The sequence below is a fragment of the Ovis aries genome, chromosome 22, assembly GCF_016772045.2.
Source record: "Ovis aries strain OAR_USU_Benz2616 breed Rambouillet chromosome 22, ARS-UI_Ramb_v3.0, whole genome shotgun sequence".
Classification (NCBI taxonomy): Eukaryota; Metazoa; Chordata; class Mammalia; order Artiodactyla; family Bovidae; genus Ovis; species Ovis aries.
In genome coordinates, this window is record NC_056075.1 from 34,300,498 (window position 1) to 34,319,870 (window position 19,373).

Consider the following 19,373-nt stretch of genomic DNA (forward strand, 5'->3'; position numbering starts at 1 on the left):
ATATGAATATATAGTCCTCAAACTTTCAAGCTGCTATATTCATAGCATTTTTCTTGTAATTCAAAAGGACTGTCAGTATCGGTACTTAAGGCCTCTTTTTTCAGTTCTGCCATTTAATATTGCTGTAGGCTGTCTTTTTAAGGAGTCAGAAATTTGGTTTTGCCATTTTAAATTATTACTACTAAGGCAACATTTCAAGTATGGGTATGATTTTTACTCCTCTAAGAATTATCTATTAGCTCAGTCGGTAAAGAATCTGCCTGCAGTGCAGGAGATCCGGGTTTGATCCCTTGGTCTGGATGATACCCTGGAGAAGGAAATGGCAACCCACTCCCGTACCCTTGCCTGGAAAATCTCATGGACAGAAGAGCCTGGTGGGCTGCAGTCCATGGGGTCGCAAAGAGTTGGGCACAGCTGGGCGACTAACACTAAGAATATCTAGGAGTGTGTTTTAAAGTATTGATTTTCAGTCATTGTTATATATGATCAGCTTCTAAAGATGTTTCCCATGTCTTTATCATACTAAAATCTTTCAGCCTTACCTCTGCTACTTCTTGTTAGGAGGCTTAAAGTCTCCTGCTAGGATCCTACCTTGTAGTTCTGTGTTTTCACTCACATAGTTTGAAGTTCAGTGTATAAATATCCACAATGTTTCCCCCTTGAAGTAGAAGTCTACCAGGCCTTGCCACGTTATCCCATGAAATACAAGAACACCCAAAATACAATGAACATTTTATTAAAAAAAAAATCTAACTCACCACTTGGGACACCAAGTGTTAATGACAAAGGAAATAAATGTCCTGGGAATAGAAAGACAATAAGAAAACAGACTCAAAAGACCTTTAGTTCCCAGGAACCAGTGTTAGAGAACTCTGATTCAGAACCCCCAGAAATGAGGCAGAGATGATAGATGAAATGGTTTTAACCTGTGTTAACAATGCCATCGGAAGAGAAACAGGCAACATAAACAAGAGCACTGTCAATTTTAAAAAAAGAGAGCACCCGGAACAAAATTTGCCCCCCTTCTTTTTTCTTGGAAAGGGCCTGGACATCAAGCACAACTTAAAAAACAGGGACTAAGAGAGCACTGGATTAAATAACTTCTCTTAAAAATGGCCTTTCCATGGGACTGAATCTGTAAACACAGGGTAATCTTGTTTCTATGGTAATGTAAAAAGTCAGTTAAATCTCAAAAGACACTTTTCACTGTTCTAAATTACAGGACTTTAAACATTTTTTTTCCTATATAATACAGCATCATTTAAAATTTTTATTTAAAAGCAATTGTTTCAGGCCCACTTTAGCCTGAAAAAAGTCCTTAATTTACCAGGAACAGTGCCTCAGCTTGGTCCCAGATATTTTCCCAATTACCATTTCTTAAAAAAAAAAAAAAAAAAAAAAAAAAAAAGATGGTTTTTACACAGTTGAAGACAAGGACGGTTTAGCCCCTGACACTACTAAGTATCAGATAGGAGATGACGGTCAGGAGTTGAGATATACTCTCACCAAAGCCCTGTGATCAGTGAGACAAGATCCTGCTACCTTGATTTCTCCTCCACCAAGGCCTCCACATCAGAAACTTTTCATTTAAAAAGTCTGATAAAACAGTGGATGAAAATTTCAAGGAAGAAACATAGAATACTCCTAACTACAGCAATGTCCTGTTTACAACCAATAGACTTGGGTCTCCAAAAAAGTCTTGTATTATTTCCTTTGGCCCTGCACAGGGACAGAGCCTCCTCTTAGCCGAAGTATTCCATTCACAGAACCCCAGTTCTTCCTTTTCCTTGTAAACAGACTCACCCTTTCACAGAGTTGCTGCTTGAATGAAGACTGTAACGAAGCAGGATTGTCACCAACGTCCATATTGACAGGAAGTTTGTTTCCTAACTTGCTCCTTTCTTCTCCCATTCCTAGGGTACCGTTCAAACACCAGCATCCCGCCCCCCAAGAGAAGAAAGTTAGTTATCCTCCGCAGCCAACCTACATACTCATAGAAGCAGCTAGGAAGAGAGATGGCAATTAAGGTTCAACCCCCGTGTGTTTGTTCCCTGTTGCTTGGAGCCCCTGTTCAGAGATTTTGAGGCCATGGAGCAACAGACAGAGGCTGAGTGACGTCTGCCTTGGTGCTCATGTGCTTAAATGGATTTAAGACAGTCATTGGTACCAGTGCCTCATGATACCTCCAGCAGGTAATAAGCAGGACAGCAATGAGAGCTTCCTGTGCTAAGGAGCAGCATTTGCCAAAAACACAGGCAGCTCTAGGCATGCTCTTTACTGTACAAATGAATCAAGGGTTCATAACGCTCCTCATCCAGCTCCCAGGGATAAATCTGCTCTCGTTTACCCCTCACCGCCAGCTGCATGGATGGCTTCTGGCAAACCCATCACCCATCTGTATCTGCGGCTTTCGTTTTCCTGACAGACACCCTTCAGAATCACTGAGGTTCTCTTTAAACTGGAAAACTCTCCAGCCCCTCTCTGTCTCTGAGCTGCTCCTCTCCTCTACCCCCCCCCCCCCCCCTCCCCGCCCCCAATCTACTGATAATCACGTGGTGGGCAGCGCAAAGCATTTGCACGCCCTCAGGTGGACTTGCAAGGACACAGAACCAAGGCAAGCACCTTTCTGGTTGGTCAAGGCCAAAGACACAGCCAAGTCCCAGCCTCCCGCCTCTTCCCGCAGAGCCTGTGCTCAGAGGAGCAAAGTGCCGCCTGGGCCAGAAGGGCGCCCTCCACCACCCTGGTGACAGTTCTGTCCTCCAGGGGCCCCTGAAAGAGCACAGGAGTGACCGCTTACCTTGGCTTTCTGGAGGACGGTGCCTTTGCCCGTGACCATGACTGACAGAGGCCTGTTCTTGAGCGCAGTTGCAGAGTTGACCGGGGTACAGTCGGGGGCAGGAGTCGGGGTGGCCACTTTGGGCTGTGGTGTCAGAGGAGAGCGAGGGCTGAGTTAAGGGCAGGGAGGCATGGCTCATCCCGCACTTGGCCCATGGGGATGGGGCACCCGGACTCACCCGGGGGCTCACGCTCTCCAGGTGGGTGGTGTCCACGGTGGTGCCCAGCGTCACGGGCCCGGCCTCCGCCTTCCTCAGGCTGTCCTTCACCTCCACGATGCTGAGCTCCAGGTCCACACGCCTGCGCTCCTCCACCCTGCACTCCTCGTCCACCTCCTTCAGCTTCTGCTCCAGGCTGGCCGCTGCCCCCTTGTCTGCAGAGAGAAGTTTGCAGCCTTTCAGCCAGAAGTCACACCAGGGGCAGGATGGGTTCACACACACACACCATGCCGAAACACAGCCCCCGAGGGGCTGTGCACCACTGCCCTGACTCTGACCCTGAGAGCGGGGACAGGCCTCTCAGTGGGTGGCGGACAGCCTCCAAGTCCAGGAGCCCAGGTCCTGTGTCTCCATTCTGCAAAGGCTGGGGAGGCTCTGGCAGCAGAGCTCCGCCTTCACAAGAGGGCCTGAATCTGAGGCCTAACGTCCCTCCTGGTAGGCCCTTAGGGACTCTGGTTGTGTCAATACCTGCCATGGTGACAGCAACCTCAAAGGGAGAAATAAGCTTTATTGGTGACCTCTGGAGGATGGTTGGGCTGTTTCAACTTGCCCCACATGGTTCCCTCAATCCTCTTGGCATGTGCTGCTTCGCTGGGCCTAATGGAGCCAGGGTCCTCAACCCTGCCACCTTCTCAGCCCTGTCTTACCCTCCCCTCTTCACCCTGGTGTCCTCAGGCTCTTCCTGTAGCACCAGGAAATGATGACTCAACCAAGAGTCCATGCTAGGAGCTCACTGCAGAGGAAAGGATGGTACCACATGTTCAGTATGGAATCCTGAGCCCCGACTGACTGCCCGTGAGTATGGGCGATGGAAATGTTCTCAAGTTGACTCTGGTAATGGCTGCACAACTCTGTGAATATACTGAAAACCATGTGCAAATGGTCTATGAATTCTTATCAGTGAAGATGTAATCTTTTTTAAAAAGTCGGTCACATCTCATGCCCCCCTTACCTTTCTTCTACCAATCATGTTTGTAAGATTCTCAGGGATCAACTGTTTATGTTGGTTAGTGCGAGTCTAATGGGCTTCACTGATAGCTCAATTGGTAAAGAATCTGCCTGCAATGCAGGAGACCCCGGTTCGATTCCTGGGTCAGGAAGATCCACTGGAGAAGGGACAGGCTACCCACTCTAATATTCTTGTGCTTCCCTTATGTCTCAGCTGGTAAAGAATCCTCCTGCAATGTGGGAGACCTGGGTTCGATCACTGGGTTGGAAAGATCCCCTGGAGAAGGGAAAGACTCCCCACTCCAGTATTCTGGCCTGGAGAATTGCATGGACTGTATAGTCTATGGGGTCAAAAGAGTCAGACATAACTGAGAGACATTCACAGCTTAAATATTAAAGTACATGGAGTTACTCTCTAAAAATGAAGTCAAATGCTGCTTAAAGGTCTTACGAGGGATAAGCCGCTAGGAAACAGCTGAAGGATGATATGAGGATGACTTGGAAAATAATCTACAAGGATGCAGATTTCCTTAAAATGAACACAGACTTAAGGCGCTTGTAAAGAGATGGCCAGTTGAAGCGTTAGAGATGTGGTTAATGCAGGAACCATGACCCGGGGCTCCCATCAGCCGGTCCAGAGGGCAGGGAAAGACCTTGGCTTTACTGCAGAAATGGGCCGAGAGACAGACATTTGTCTTAAATGGAATGACACATTTCAGGTTGAGACACATAATTTTAGAGATTTCCTGCTTTTTCAACTACATCCTGATATAGGACAGTGACCTTTCAGACAGGCTGGAAGGGGAGGACTTTGCGGGGAGCACCCACCTGTCCCAAAGGTTGAGGGGGCTGCAGGCCATGTGCACAGATCTGGATTCGCGCCCCTGGAAAGCCCCGGCCCCTCCAGGGGCCATCTCCCTTGAGAGGAGGTGGTGCCTACCTGTACACTTTAACAGGGTCTCCTTCAGCTCCCGTTTCTCCCTCCGGAGCTGAGCCAGGTGCCCTCGGATCTCTTCCTTCTTCTTCTCAAGCCTCTCCTTCTCCTCTGTGTACCGTTTCACCTCAGCTTCTGTCCGGTTCTTGCCAAGTTTGATCTCTGCAGACCCAGAGGGAGGGGAACCCCCTGGGTCAGTCGGGCTGGCCCCTGAGGGCAGTCCCACCCAACTCTACAGGCTCAGGCAGAACCCAGCACTCTGGAAGTAGGTTAGAGGTGGATGCCAGACCAGCCTAGCAGGGACAGAAAAGGAAACTGAGCCTACCCCTCCTTTGCTATGAGACGTTGGGCAAGTCCTCCAGCTCTCTGGGCCTTTCTTTCCTCATCTGAAAGGGGGGCAATCAGACTAACCTCTCCAAGTAAAAGTGTTAGTCGCTCAGTCATGTCCAACTCTTTGCACCCCTGTGAACTATATCCCACCAGGCTCCTCTGTCCATGGAATTCTCCAGGCAAAAATACCGGAGTCGGTTGCTATTTCCTACTCCAGGGATCTTCCTGACCCAGGGATTGAACCCAAGTCTCCTGCGTTGCAGGCAGGCTCTTTACCATCTGAGCCACCAGGGAAGCCCCCAAGCCCTTTCCGAAACCTTCGGCTCTTATCTAGCACAGGCACCTGCACTGGTTGCCTTCAGCCTGTCCTTCACAGGTGGGCTGGACCCGGCCGGGGCGACAGCCACTGTGTCAGGGCAGCTCAGGGAAGAGGAGGCCTTCTGCTGTGCAGCCTGGAGCTTGACCTCTGTGCCTCCCAGGGAGGGCTCCTCAGGTTCCTGACTCTCCTGCTGCATCTGAGTGGGAGAAAGCAAATAGGATTCAGCCGGCCAAGGGGCCCCCCGAGAAGGTAAGGCTAGCTCACCCACTGCGGGAGCCCCTGTACCTGCAACTCGGGGTTCTCTGGAGACTTTATGAGGGGCTCATCAGGGGCGGGGTCTGAGTCTTCAGGGAGAGGGAGAGTCTCGGCCGGAGGGTCCTGGTGGGGCGGCGTGGGTGATGCGGCCCGGGCCTGGGCACCGCTGTCGCTGTGTAGGAAGGACTTGATGGGCGTGAGGTCCAGGTACACACGGTCAGGGTCAGGCTCACCCGAAACATCTGTTGCAGGGCTGGCTTCCTCGGGGGCTTCCCCCTGCATGGGGAAGAATCAGGGGGCTTTCTCCACTGCCTTGGGTCCTGGAGCCCTGGAGGGGATGCCAGTCCTGCTGCAGAGCTCCTGTCCCTTCCCTGTGCCCAAGGTCACCAGACCTCCTTCCTGAGGAGCCTCCTGAAGAGCTGGAGTTAGAAGGCCTGGGCTCACCTCCTGGATAGGCCATTCAAGAGGTGGGAGACCCAGGGCACAGTACTTCATCTCCCTGACTTGACTTCCTCATCTGGAGAGAAGGGGCTAGGAGTCCCTCCCTCTCAGGTGGCTGGGATGAAATGAGATCGCCCACAGATGCCCCAGCACAGAGGTCCATACCCCGTGACTGGAGCCAGCTGTCAAGGTGATGATTCCACCTCCGCCACCAATCTGAGCCTCAAAGGCTAATAGTGTCTGGACAGCTAATGTCTAAGCAACAAGATTTGAACGTTTCCTCATACCACAGTTGAGAAATAATCTCAAAATGAATTAAAGACCTCAGTGTAAGACCGGAAACCGCAAAACTCCTAGAAGAGAACATAGAACACTCTTTGACAGAAATCATGCAATATTTGGAGGGGGGGGGGGTTGTCTAATAAGGCAAAAGAAATAAAAGCAAAAATAAACGGGACCTAGTTAAAAACTGTTGCACAGCAAAGGAAACCATCAGCAAGATAAAAACGACAATCTATGGAATGTGAGAAAATGACCCAACAAGGGCTTAATATCCAAAATATACAAATAGCTCATATATCTCTATATTTTAAAAAAAGCCACCCCATTAAAAAATGGGTGGAAGACTGGAATAGACATTTTTTCCAAAGAAGACAGACAGATGGCCAGCAGTCAACATGAAAACATGCTCGACATCACTAATTATTAGAGAAATGCAACAGAGACATAATGAGAAACTACCTCACAAACCTATCAGAATGGCTGTCTTCAAAAAGCCTACAAATAACAAGTGTTGACAAGGATGTGGATAAAAAGGAAAGCTTGTTCACTGATGGTGGGAACGCAAACTGGTGCAGCCACTATGGATAACAGTCGAGAGGTGCCGCAAAACACTGACAATAGAACTGCCATATGACCCAGCAATTCCGTACCATGGAGAAAGCAAGTACGCAAGCTTGGAAAGATACATGCACCTCAGAGTTCATAGCAGTACTGTTTACAGTAGCCAAGGTGGGAGCAACCCTCGTGTCCATCAGCAGATGAGCGGATAAAGATTGATGCATGTATACAGACACACACAACGGAACATTACTCAACCACGAAAGAGGATGGAATTCTGCCGTTTACAGCAATGTGGATGGACCTGGAGAATGTTATGCCCAGTGAAAGAAACTCGGAGAAAGGCAAATACTGTATGGTATCACTTATATGTGGAATCTAAAAAGTAGTACAAATGAATGACATGTAGCAAAATAGACGCACTGATACAGAAAACAGCCCAGGGGTTACCAGTAGGAAGAGGGGAGAGGGAAGGGGCAAGAGAGGGGTATGTGGTTAAGAGATACAAATCACTATGTATAAAATAGATGAGCAACGAGAATATATTGTATAGTATGAGGAATTATAGCCATTATTTTATAGTAACTTTTACTGGCATATAATCTATAAAAATACTAACTGTGCTGTATATCTGAAACAAATATAATATTGCAAATCAACTGTATTTCAGTTTCTTAGAAAAGGCCAATGGTGTTGCTGTTCTCCATCCCAGCACCTCACTGTCCACCCCGGCACTAACCAGAGTGGGTAACCAGCTCTTTTATCTGGATGAGTCCCCAGGCCAGGCAGGTGGTACCACCCCAGCAGATAAGAGAGAGCTTCACTGCACCCTGCTTTCTCCACTGATGGCCCTGCAGGTGACTTGGAGTCCATTCCTCTCGGGGACCATCTAACGACCTCTGGCATTGAGGCTCTGGGTCTTGGCAGGAAGGGGATAGACAGCCCCAGGCTGCCACCCAGCCAGCATCCTTACCGCGGTTGTCAGCTCTGACACCTCCACATCATCGTACAGCAGCTCCTGGCGATCCTGGCTGGGCAGGCCATCGATGTAAGTGTTCGGCTCCGAGAACTTTCTCTGCATCAGCCTGGGAGACACGGTGAGAGAGGATTCAGGATAGGGGTGGGGCTAAAAGCCACCAGTCTCAAAGGCTTCCAAACAACGGGAGGCGCAGTGAAATCCGCGGGCTATGCAGGACCTGAGGACGAGCCCTGATCTCCTTGTAGAATGAATTTATTTGTTTAGGGGTATCTCCTCCCTCTCTCCCCAGGGTCTTCTTACTAGAACTCCCGGTTCCAAGTGTCTCTTCTTGAAAAATAATCTTCCCTTGCCCCATACTCCTCTTGGGCCCAACTGAGCAACTAAGCACAGTACAGCCGTCTTCTCACCCGGAATTCCACCCTTTCAGGACCTCCTCCCAACAACAAAATCCTCTGTCACTTCATCTTCACAGTACACTTGGGCCAGCACAGACAGACACTTTCCCCATTTTGGCCCAGTTTGCTTCCACCCATGCGGGAAGAAAATCAAACCAGTCACTCCTAAAGGAAATCAGTCCTGAATATTCATTGGAAGGACTGAAGCTGCAGCTCCAACACTTTGGCCACCTGATGGGAAGAGCTGACTCATTAGAAAAGACCCTGATGCTGGGAAAGATGGAAGGCAGGAGTAGAAGGGGCTGGCAGAGGATGAGATGGTTGGATGGCATCACTGACTCAATGGATATGAGATTGAGCAAACTCCAGGAGACGGTGAAGGACCGGGATGCCTGGGGTACTGTAGTCCATGGGGTCACAAAGAGTTGGACACAACTGAGCAACTGAACAACAGCCATGCTGCCTCTACCCGCCCCCTCCCCAAGACCACTTCTCTCCGGGACCCAGTTTGCTCATCCAGGAGGCAGAAGTACCCCTTGTCGGCTCACACCAGTGTGTGCTGGGACTCAGGAAGGAAGCCATGCAGAAGTGCCGCCTCTACAGCAAGGAAAGCGAAGGCCAGGAGAGGTGCCCACTCTGCCTTCAGGAGCTGCTGCTGCTAAGTTGCTTCAGTCATGTCTGATGCTGTACAACCCCAGAGATGGCAGCCCACCAGGTTCCCTCGTCCCTGGGATTCTCCAGGCAAGAACACTGGAGTGGGTTGAACAGAATCTAATTAGAGCCAGGGATGCAGTGGCTGTCCCCCGGGCCAGTGGCCTGGCTTGGCTCCTTGCTGGGCCTCCCTGAGGGCTGCTCCCTGGCCCTGGTCTTCCTGCTACTGGGAGAACAGGGCCCACCCAGAGTTCCCAGCTGCTCGAGGGACCACCAGAGGCCAGTCTAGGCCTTGCTCTAGAAGCATGATGGCTAGGAGTGAGAGGTCCCTGAATACTCACAGCAGAGAGGTTTTGGCAGCGCTCACGATACAGGAAACTCTATCGGCATCCACATAGTCATAGGTGAATTCTTCCGGGTCTGTCTTGGAGCCCGACTCAGAGAGCAGGAGGCCTAGCCAGTGGCCCATTTCCTCAGAAGACTTGGCCTGGGAGGAAGCAGAGAGGGACATGAGCAGGGCTGGAGTGTGCTGCCTGGCGCCCAGACCTCTTCACCTCTTCCCTGATGCCCACCCGGCTCTGAGGCCATGTTCCTCATTTTTCGCTGGTATATTTCAGTCCCCAGGAACCCCAGATAATATTTCCTGCTACTAGTGATACCCTGGTGCCGCCTCAATGATGCTCTGGGCATTTGTCCCCAGTTTATTACATGTAATGTTTATAAAGATGTATTTCTAGAGGGCTTCCCCAAGGGGCTCAGCAGGTAAAGAATCTGCCTGCAATGTAGGAGACGCAGGAAGGAGACATGGGTTTGATCCCCGGGTCGGAAAGATCCCCTGGGGAATGGAACAGCAACTCACTCCAGTATTCTTGCCTGGGAAATCCCATGGAGAGAGGAGCCTGGCAGGCTACAGTCCAAAGGGTTGCAAAGAGTCGGATATGACTAAGTGACGAAGTACGTGTGCACCATCACGTGTAATGTTTGTAGGCAGGTATTTCTAGAGGGCTAATGGACTCGGAGAGGACTGTTAAAATGCATGCATTTTAGGTTGACACTTCTATTTTATGAATTATCACATTTTAGTTTATAACCCTAATGCATATATACAAGACTACCTGGATCCCTGCTAAGAAATAACAAAATTCAAATGTATTTTTGTTTATGCTTTTAACAATCAAACTGTCTTATACACCTTATGCCAGGTCAGCTACCTCCAACAAATCATGAACTAAATCCCAGTGAAGTCAGCGCCTAGTTTTCCCCAGGCGACAACACATTCTAATCATTGTACACTGAGTATTTTCTATTAAAATGCCAGCATGGTTCCTGGGCTTTCTAACGAGAAAGAACTGGGAATTCCACAGATACCGCAGGTTTACTTTCTTGAGGAAAAACAAACCGCCATGCTGGCTTTAGCAGCATGCCACAGCTCTGCCACCTTCTTGCTCTGTGCTCATGATGAGAAGGGCAGCTGAAAGTGCAGTTTGACATTTAGCTGGTTTCCTTTTTCCACTCATTTTCAGGTGGATTTCTCAATACAGCTTTTCAAGGGCTGCCTCTAGTTCCTGCTGCCACCATCGCTGCCCTGGGCGATGGGTCTCGTTTTACCCCTTCATGTCCCCCTTCCTTCCATCCCCCACCCAGCAGCTGGAGGACACAGCTTGGAATCCAAATCTGACCACGACACCCTCCCCTGAAACCCTTCAGGGTCTTTGTTTTCAGTCACTCAGTCGTGTCTGACTCTTTGTGACCCCATGGACTGCAGCACGCCAGGCTTCCCTGTCCTTCACCATCTCCCGGAGCTTGCTCAAACTCCATGTCCATTGAGTCGGTGAGGCCAGCCAACCATCTCGTCCTCTGTCATCCCCTTTTCCTCCTGCCTTCAATCTTTCCCAGCAGCAGGGTTTTTCCCAAAGAAGTTGGCTCTTTGATCAGGTGGCCAAAGTATTGGAGTTGCAGCTTAAGTCCTTCCAGTGAATATTCAGGACTGATTCCTTTTAGGATGGACTGGATGGATCTCCTTGCAGTCCAAGGGACTCTCAAGAGTCTTCTCCAACACCACAGTCCGAATGCATCACTTCTTCGGTGTTCAGCGTTCTTTATGGTCCATCCCTCACATGCATGCATGCCTAGCGGGTCTACCACTGCTCTTAAGATCAGCCCCCACTCCCTCCCACAGGCTTTCTCTACACTGCCCCCCACCCACCCAACATTCACACTTTCATACATAGTCACAGCTCCTGCCCCACCGCTCAGTGATTACTCAGTTATCATTACTAGTCATTACTTAGTGATCACTAAGTCAGCAGGAGCTAGAGGCAGCCCGTGAAAAGTGATAAAGTGGATACTGAATCATATCTCACTCTTGTTCTTGAAGGTAGGTCCCGTGCCAGGGAACACATCTGTCTCCTTCACCATATCCTGGTACTGATCTGTCAACGGTCTGGCTGGATGCAGGAATGAACACAGGCTTGTGCTTGGGGAGCAACTGCCCCTTTTAGCCACAAGAGGGCAGTATTGGAACAAATTCAGGATGAAGACCCCTGGAGCTAGGACTAGGTGACCAAGAATGAACTGGGGTGTGTGCTTAAGCGTGTATAAAGCACTCTGGCTTGGGCCTGCCCAGTTCATGGCAAGGCGTTACGTCACCTCTCTTTTTGTAAATGTAACATAACATCAAACAGAGGGTGGGGAGTGGGAATAATGCAACTGGGTCACAAACCTTATTCTTCCCCCAAGATGAACCCTGACCGTCTGCATTTTTATGTACTGGGTCCCATCTGGTGATACGCAAACGAAATCACAAACCCGCTTTGAGTCCCCAGAAAGTTTTTCCAGCAACTTAGGGAGTTATAAATACTCCTTCTACCCTAAGTGCAGGAAATAGCTCATTGTCCCGTTCCTATAACACAACCACCCTGAGGTCAGAAAGGGAATGGAAATTTTTTAAAAACGCAAACAATCTCAGGCAAAGGAAGTAAAAATAAAGTGCAGCTGAGCTGAATCTCCCGTGGTAGGACTGCAGGCCTCAGGACCTGGGGCAAACAGCCGTGACCGTGACCTCCGCCCTGGCCGTGTCTGCCTACCCAACCCCCAACCGCCCCGGCCAGCGGTACCTCGAGCTTGGCCAGCTCCTCGCCGTTGTGGAGGATGCGGAAGGAGTAGAGGTGGTCCGGGCTCGGGTCCGGCACCACCTCACAGCCAAGCAGGCTGAGGGGCTGCTGGGCCGCCTTGCTCCGGTTCCGGTCCTGGTAGAAGTACAGGTGACTGTCCCTGACGGAGCACCAGCGCGACTTCCACTGGCTGTTAACCAGCACGTTCAGGTAGCCTGCAGGGGAGGGACACGGCCGAGGGGGTGTCGGTGGCCGAGGGCGTCCAGGACTGCCCTTGCCTGCCTCTGGACCTCCGGGAATGCGCCTCTTAAGTCTCAGCTCCAAGCCTTGCCAAGCTTTGCCCGAGAGAATTTCTTAACCTCATAAAGGCTGTGAACCTCAGTCTTTCTCCTTCCTTTGTGTGAGGGGCTAGACCCCTTGAAGGAGGGGAGCACACAGCCCTACTGGTTTTTGGAAAAGGCGTGTCCAGAGGGCAGTGAACTGTGTCTTGGACTAGACCAGGCCAGAGGGTGTGTGTGTGTGTGTGTGTGTGTGTGTGTGTGTGTGTGTGTGTGGGATCGAGGCTCCCTGGCCTGGCCTCATCTCCCGGCTCTAAGCCCGTGACCTGTGGCGGCCCTCCCCGACCTCTGCCAGCCCAGGCCACCTGCAGGAAGCCCTCCTCCAGCCATGATCAGTCCCCTCACCTCCACAGCCTTAGCTCCGTAAGCTCCCCTGACACCTTGCCACCATGGGTCACTCGGTCTCAGCCTGCAGAGGCCCCCTCCCCTTGGCCAAGTCCGCCTCATCCTCTCGGTTTCTGCCGCCACCCCCCACCGCTCCACCATCTCTGCTAGCCTCAGAACACTCGAGAACTGGAACCGTGACCCTCTGCTTCCATGTCAGCTTCCCAACTGGACACAGAGGCTGTCCAGGGCATGAACTTGCCATGTCCATCTCTAGCGTCCGGGTCTGTGCCCTGTGGCTCCTCCACTAGGGAGCCCTCCTTTCTCCGCCAGCACCCAGGGCCTCCCAGCGCTGGGGTACACCCATCCTGCAGGCCTTTCTTGTTTTTAGATGGCTGCGTGTGTCAGGTTCAGCTTCCTCCCCAACTTAGATGAACGTTTATGGAGCTGACACCATGTGCCAAAGCACAGCCTTGTCCCTGGGGCTGGCCAGTAAAAGTCCAGCCTTCAGAATCCTGTCCCACCTGCATGCAGTGAGCTGACGTCTGTCTGTGCTGCTCATCTTCCCAGAGGCACCAGTTTGCAGCGTGGATGCCTTCTCCGTCTTAAGGGAGCAGCAGCTGCTCTGACCCTTAGCCGGGATGACCCAGGCCCACACACCAAAGCACATGGCCACCTCTGCACCCAGCTCAATGCTGGACTCTCAGTGTGGGTCGTGAATTTCTCAGAGCCACGTGACCATCCCATCACAGCAACAACATGGAAGAATGTGAGCCCAGGACTTTGGAACACTGGCTCACTCAAGCAGGCGCCTCACTTGCCCATCACAGTTCTCTGGGCCAGAGAGAGGCGGGGAGCTGAGTTGCCAAGCCCTGGGAAGGAGTCTGTGTTCTCTCTGGCCCTTCCCCAGCCACAGGGGACAGGAGCGTGCTTCCCTGCTGAGTAACGTCCAGCAATAGCCCAGCTGCATCTCCCAAAGTGACTCACTGGGACCAGGCTCCCAGGCCCAATGCCGTGCCCTCTCAGGCACAAAGGCTGGCCAGGCCGGTACCCAAAGCCCTGGCTGGAGGACCAGCAGGCTCCAAAGAGAAGACCCCACCTTCTGCTGCCTTCCTGTCTCGCTAGCCCACCCTGCCAGCCATGAAGCACAGAGCTGAACTGGGACTCAGGAAAAGAGCCCAGAGCTGGGACACGGGTTCCGTGAAGAGGAGGGAAAGGCCCAAGGACGGACAGTGGTGGCCTTCTGGCCCCGGAGGTAAGCACAGCAACGAGCCTCAGGTCGGAAGCCAGGGTATTTTCTGGGCAAGTCTCCTATCTCTTCTGTCTTTCTCTCTCTCTCTTCCTTGGCCTCAGTTTGCTCAAGGCCGAGTCAGGGCAGTAGAGATGACCTCGAGGGTCTTCCAACACCCGCACACCCTCTACCAGCTACACAGGCTTTTGTTGCCCCCTTAGTGGCTCTTCCTGGGCCCCTCTCAGTCTCTGCTCCTGCCCGCGGGGCCAGCCCAGCCCGATCAACTCCTGCCTGCCCCTCAAGGCTCAGTTTCAGGAAGCCGTCTCTGACCACAGAGTAAGAGAGGTTCTTTCTGTCCCTGAGTCCTTGGAGCTCCTAAGGCCTCACCACATGTGCTTCTGGGTATAAAGCCATCCTCTCTCTGAGCTGTAAGCTCTCAGGACCGTGTTTTCCGTCTCCTTGGTCCTCTTTCCCTAACACCGTGCCTACCATGCTCCTGACATAGTGATCAAATGAACACAATCTTAAAGATCATTAGGACAGTCATCAATTACCCTTCAGTTCCACACAGGGGCCAGCACTGCAGCAAGAGAGCCTGGGGAGTCATAAAGAGCTCCCTGCTGCAAAGATCAACAGAAACTGTGGGCCGTGGGCTCACCCGCCAGGGAGGGGTTAGAGCAAGACCCCACACCCCTGCCTTCGCTGTCTGAGCTGTCTTCCCAGAGACCAGCCACAGCCCCGGGGGGACAGCCGGCCCTCTGGTCCTGGAGGCAGCTGTAAGTCTTACTGGATGTCTCAAGGGACCTGTCCGGAGGCTCCAGCGAGGTAGATTTCTTCCTGCCCAGGTTCATCAGGTTGCTCAGTTTGAGACCAGCAGAACATTTCTTCTTGACTGTCAAGATGAGAGGAAAAGTCATCAGCCTTGCACACAGCCTACAGACATGGTCTCATGAAAGACAGAAAAAACAGCAGAACTGTTCCCTTCCTGTCTGTTCCTCACTGTGGACGCACGTGCACGCACACACACACACGTCTGTCCTTCACACATGCACGTCCACATGCACACATCTGTGCTCAAGGCCAGAGTCCACAGGTCAAAGTTGGATATCTCTAGAACTACACCCTCAAGAGAAGCTCACCAACCTCTCTTATAGGATATGCCAGCACTGGAGAATCTTTACATACTGAACTGGCTCAGAGAGATCTGAACCAGGGTTAGCAAATAAGAGATGAAAGAATATTCTACCCCGGCTATTCATGACACTCGCGTCAGTTTGGGCTGCTCTCTTTTTCTGGAATCTATCAGCTGTATATTTAGTAGTTTAGAAATTGGAAGCGTGTTGCAATTAGCTGTTAAAACCCAGTAGACTTGAGCCAAATGGCCAAGCCTCACAAACTGGGATACCACCCTTCTCCCTGCCCTAGGCTGAGAGCCAAAGCGTGCGTACCGTCTTTGGTCTCTGGGACTTCAGGGTGACCATCTATGGGGCTTCCACACTCCGAGGCTGACAGGTACTTCTCAGTTATGTCTGGCTGTGGAAGAGAGAGACAGAAGTGAGTGATCTTGTCCGGAAATGGTTACCTTGGAGACCACAACTGAAGGGACATAATAGATGACTCTTGGGTGTAGGCCAGGGGTGACCTTGGAGTCCCAGTCACTGGTGGCCATAGCCAGGCTTCCCTGGGGCTCCCTGGAGGACCTGCCTTTGCCCTCCCTTCTGAGCTTCCCTGCCCCATCCCAGAGCATCTTCCTCTTCTTCAAGCCATCCACATATCCTCGTTCACGAGTTCTCAGGGTGACTGCTCCACTGACATGACAGACACCCTGAAGCAGGGGAGAGCACGAGAGTCAGCACTGTGATGGGAGCTAACTGTCAGGCCCCTGGGACTCACCCCTAGCAGGAGGGTGTGAGGGTGTCTTTTGAGAACCAACTGTGCTACCCACATGTCAGGCTTTGGAGAAGGGCTGGTTTGTGTGCACAGGGTTAGACCACGGTTCGAATCCCACTTAGAACATTCTCTAATCAGGCGGGACCTCTTTGAACGCCATCCTGCTGCTGCTGCTGCTGCTAAGGTACTTCAGGCGTGTCTGACTCTGCGCGACCCCATAGACGGCAGCCCACCAGGCTCCCCCGTCCCTGGGATTCTCTAGGCAAGAACACTGGAGTGGGCTGCCATTTCCATCTCTAGTGCATGAAAGTGAAAAGTGAAAGTGAAGTCGCTCAGTCGTGTCCGACTCTTCGTGACCCCATGGACTGCAGCCTACCAGGCTCCTCTGTCCATGGGATTTTCCAGGCAAGAGTACTGGAGTGGGGTGCCATTGCCTTCTCTGAGTGCCACCCTGCATGTGTATAAAATAAGGAGACTGTCCCTGTCTGCATTCCCAGGGCTGTTGTGAGACTGGAGACAGTCCCCTAGAACAGACACTCAGAATATTCCGATCAGGCTTCTTCTAGAACCACTGACTCCAGACCTCTGGAAGACAAACTCAGGGATTCCCAACCATAGGACCTTCACTGGGCGCCAAGGACTGTGGGACCTGGCCAGGGCATCTGCATTCCAGGTCTGTAGGGAGAGCTCGTTTCTCATCCCAACATGAAGGAATCCCCAGGTATACTCTGACTTTTCTTATCAGTGACCAAAAACTGAATAAGACAAGGAAAACATCAGCCCTTCTTCTGTCACTCTAGAAGGCTGTGGGTTCTCCTCCCTGGGGGTAGCCTATGCCCACCTGCCTGCCACAGGTGGAGACCCCAAGATGAGAAACAGGGACCCTCCGCTCTGTGCACACCAGGCTTCAGGTACCCACTTGCAGATACCTGGGGACATTGAATGTGACCCCTTGGTGACAGCCCCCTTGGGCCAGCACCCAGCCCAACTTTCCTGACTTTGACCCTAAAGCGGGGGCCCCACAGCTCCTTGCAAATGAGCAGCAGGACTCTTTGGCTGAGGTCCGTACCTACACGGTTCTCCAGCCTCTCAAGATCTACTAGGGAGTAAGTGGGAGGGAAGAGCCTAGAAAAGTAAATCTCCCTGCCCAAGAAGGGAGGCAAGTGACTTCTGTCCCAATAAATTTTCACTCAAGCAAGAAAACGTTATAAGTCTCTATCATCCTCATCAGTTTCCCTGCCAAGCTGAAGCTCCTGCCCTCAGCCAAGCATGGTATGTGACTTATCAATCTGGCTGAAGTACAAAAGCAAAGCTTCCAATTTTCCACCTGTAATTTTATGGAGGAAAAAAAAAAAAAAAAAACAAACCAGAATCAAATTCTCTTCTGGCCTGTGATGGAAGTGAACCCTCTCACCCCATCCTGGGCAGGGGCAGAGGCTTTGGGCTTTCCCGGTAGCTAAGTTGAAAAGAATCTGCTTGCAGTGCAGGAGACAGGGGTTGGATCCCTGGGTCGGGAAGATCCCCTGGAGAAGGAAATGGCAATCCACTCCAGTACTCTTGACTGGGAAATCCCATGGACAGAGAAGCCTGGGGGGCTTACAGTCCATGGGGTCACGAGAGTCGGACATGAACTTAGCAACTGAACTACCACCAGCCAGAGGCTTACCTTCGGACAGCTCAGGCGCTGGGCGTCTGGGGTGAACTGACTTCCCTCACAAGCTCCTTCGGAAGGCAGGCCGCTGACCTCCTGAATGACCTGAAGGAAGAGGAAGAGCCTTTAGACCTGCACTTACAGCCAGACCACAGCTGGAGCCTGCCCCCCAGGTTGGGGGAGGGCGGGTGCCCCCTCCACCCCACCTAGGTCAGCCACCCCTAGGCGGGTGGGGGTGAGAGAGAGAGGTTGCAGAATTTCCGAGGAGCAGAGCACCCCACCTGCACCCCTGCACCCAGCCCACCTATGGCCTCAGGCCCCAGCTGGGTGGGCCGGGGTGGGGGGGTTCCTTGGCCCTGTGTCCAGCAGGCCCCATGCGTTCTGGTGGGCACCAGGGAATGGAGGGCAGGGTTTGCAGCAGAACCCAAGCAGGCCCAGAGCAGCCGCCCTCAGCTCCACAAGCCCCCTCTTGCCCCATCCTGGGCAAGGATGGCTGCTCCTTGTGGGGGTAAAAGCAACATTTGCCAGATGGTCCTCTGGCTCCTGGGGCCGTGGCGCTCACTGTGGAGGGTCTGAGTACTGCCTTGGTCCAACCCTGGTTCCCAGACTTGCCTATTACTGTCCACCCTGCCTCCTCTGGAGGAGCCTTTTCACGGGCCAGCAATGCCTCCCTGGTGGCCAGAAGGCAAGTGGGTTTCAGCTGGAGCCCAAGTCCAGGTGGCTGCTAAGGCCACAGAGCTGGCCACTGAGCCCTGTGATCTATCTTCCCCAAAAGGGATCGCTACCACTTAGGACAGGGGAAGCCCTGCGGACTTGAAGGATGGTAGACCCTCTACCCTGACCACAGACATCCCTTTGAAAAACTGGGGGAGCCGGGACTGCAGGGACGCCTGGGGATCACAGAGGGGAGTGGGTCCGCTTCCCGGTGGCCTGGTGCCTCACCCTGAGCCACTGCTCCGCCTGGTCCCTGCTCTGCAGGCCCAACACGATCACATCGGCGTTCAGTGGCGTGATCTTCAGCTTATGCTCCTTCTTCCGTACTTGCTTCTCCTTGTGCACCACGCTGCTGCCCAGCAAGCTCACGTCCAGCTGAGGACTGTGGTCCTTGGAGGATTTGTAACACTGCGAGAGAGGAGAGGCGAGACGCTGTTGGCCGGGTTCTGCAGAGGAGGGGGCCGCCAGGCAGGGCAGGGCCCGCTGAGAGCTGGACCAAAAGGTCGGACACCTTTGTGCAAGGGCAGAACTGTGACCTCAACCATCAGCAGAGTTTGTTGTCAGCATCAGAACAACCAGGGAGCTCATCTGTGTCTCCCTCAAGCCTCCCCCTCCAACTCTCAGAGCCCTGCTTACCCAAGCAGCTCTAATGCCCCTGCAGGTCTGGGCTGGCTCCTATTTTAGGAGTCCTCTGTGCGCAACCCCCACCTCCCCATGGTGGAAGGCACTTTCCCCAGCTCTCTGCCTCTCTGCTTCTCATTCTGGCTCAGCTTTCCCAGTAAGGGGTCCAAAGGGGATGAAGGCCAAGTTTATCATCCACTTAGAAATGATGTGTTAGCAAAGAAAGGAAGCGATGACTCAATTCCCTATCAGGGAAAACGTACAACCCTCCATTTCTCACTTGTAAAATGGGGGTTCTTATGAGGCTGCTTAACAGGACTACCTGAAAACATCTGCACACAGCAGG

General features: G+C 52.2%; 1 protein-coding gene across 8 annotated transcripts in view; it reads right to left on the minus strand.

Annotated features, from left to right (window-relative positions):
* Positions 1–720: 720 nt before the first annotated feature.
* AFAP1L2 (actin filament associated protein 1 like 2) overlaps positions 721–19,373 on the minus strand; it is a 147,972-nt gene continuing 129,319 nt past the window's right edge. For 6 of the 8 annotated variants that reach the window (XM_042239057.2, XM_027960545.2, XM_027960543.2 and 3 more), the window contains 13 exons: positions 18,635–18,814; positions 17,708–17,797; positions 15,600–15,684; positions 14,939–15,043; positions 12,262–12,473; positions 9,487–9,632; positions 8,094–8,205; positions 5,870–6,115; positions 5,609–5,780; positions 4,942–5,097; positions 3,015–3,208; positions 2,798–2,920; positions 721–1,913 (listed from right to left, as the gene is read on the minus strand). In XM_042239057.2, the coding sequence (XP_042094991.1) occupies positions 1,887–1,913; positions 2,798–2,920; positions 3,015–3,208; positions 4,942–5,097; positions 5,609–5,780; positions 5,870–6,115; positions 8,094–8,205; positions 9,487–9,632; positions 12,262–12,473; positions 14,939–15,043; positions 15,600–15,684; positions 17,708–17,797; positions 18,635–18,814 (1,848 nt within the window). In that variant the 3' untranslated portion in view covers positions 721–1,886. Of the gene's footprint in view, positions 2,921–3,014; positions 3,209–4,941; positions 5,098–5,608; positions 5,781–5,869; positions 6,116–8,093; positions 8,206–9,486; positions 9,633–12,261; positions 12,474–14,938; positions 15,044–15,599; positions 15,685–17,707; positions 17,798–18,634; positions 18,815–19,373 lie in introns of all 8 variants that reach the window. The other 2 variants (XM_060404724.1, XM_060404723.1) reach the window with 1 other exon arrangement.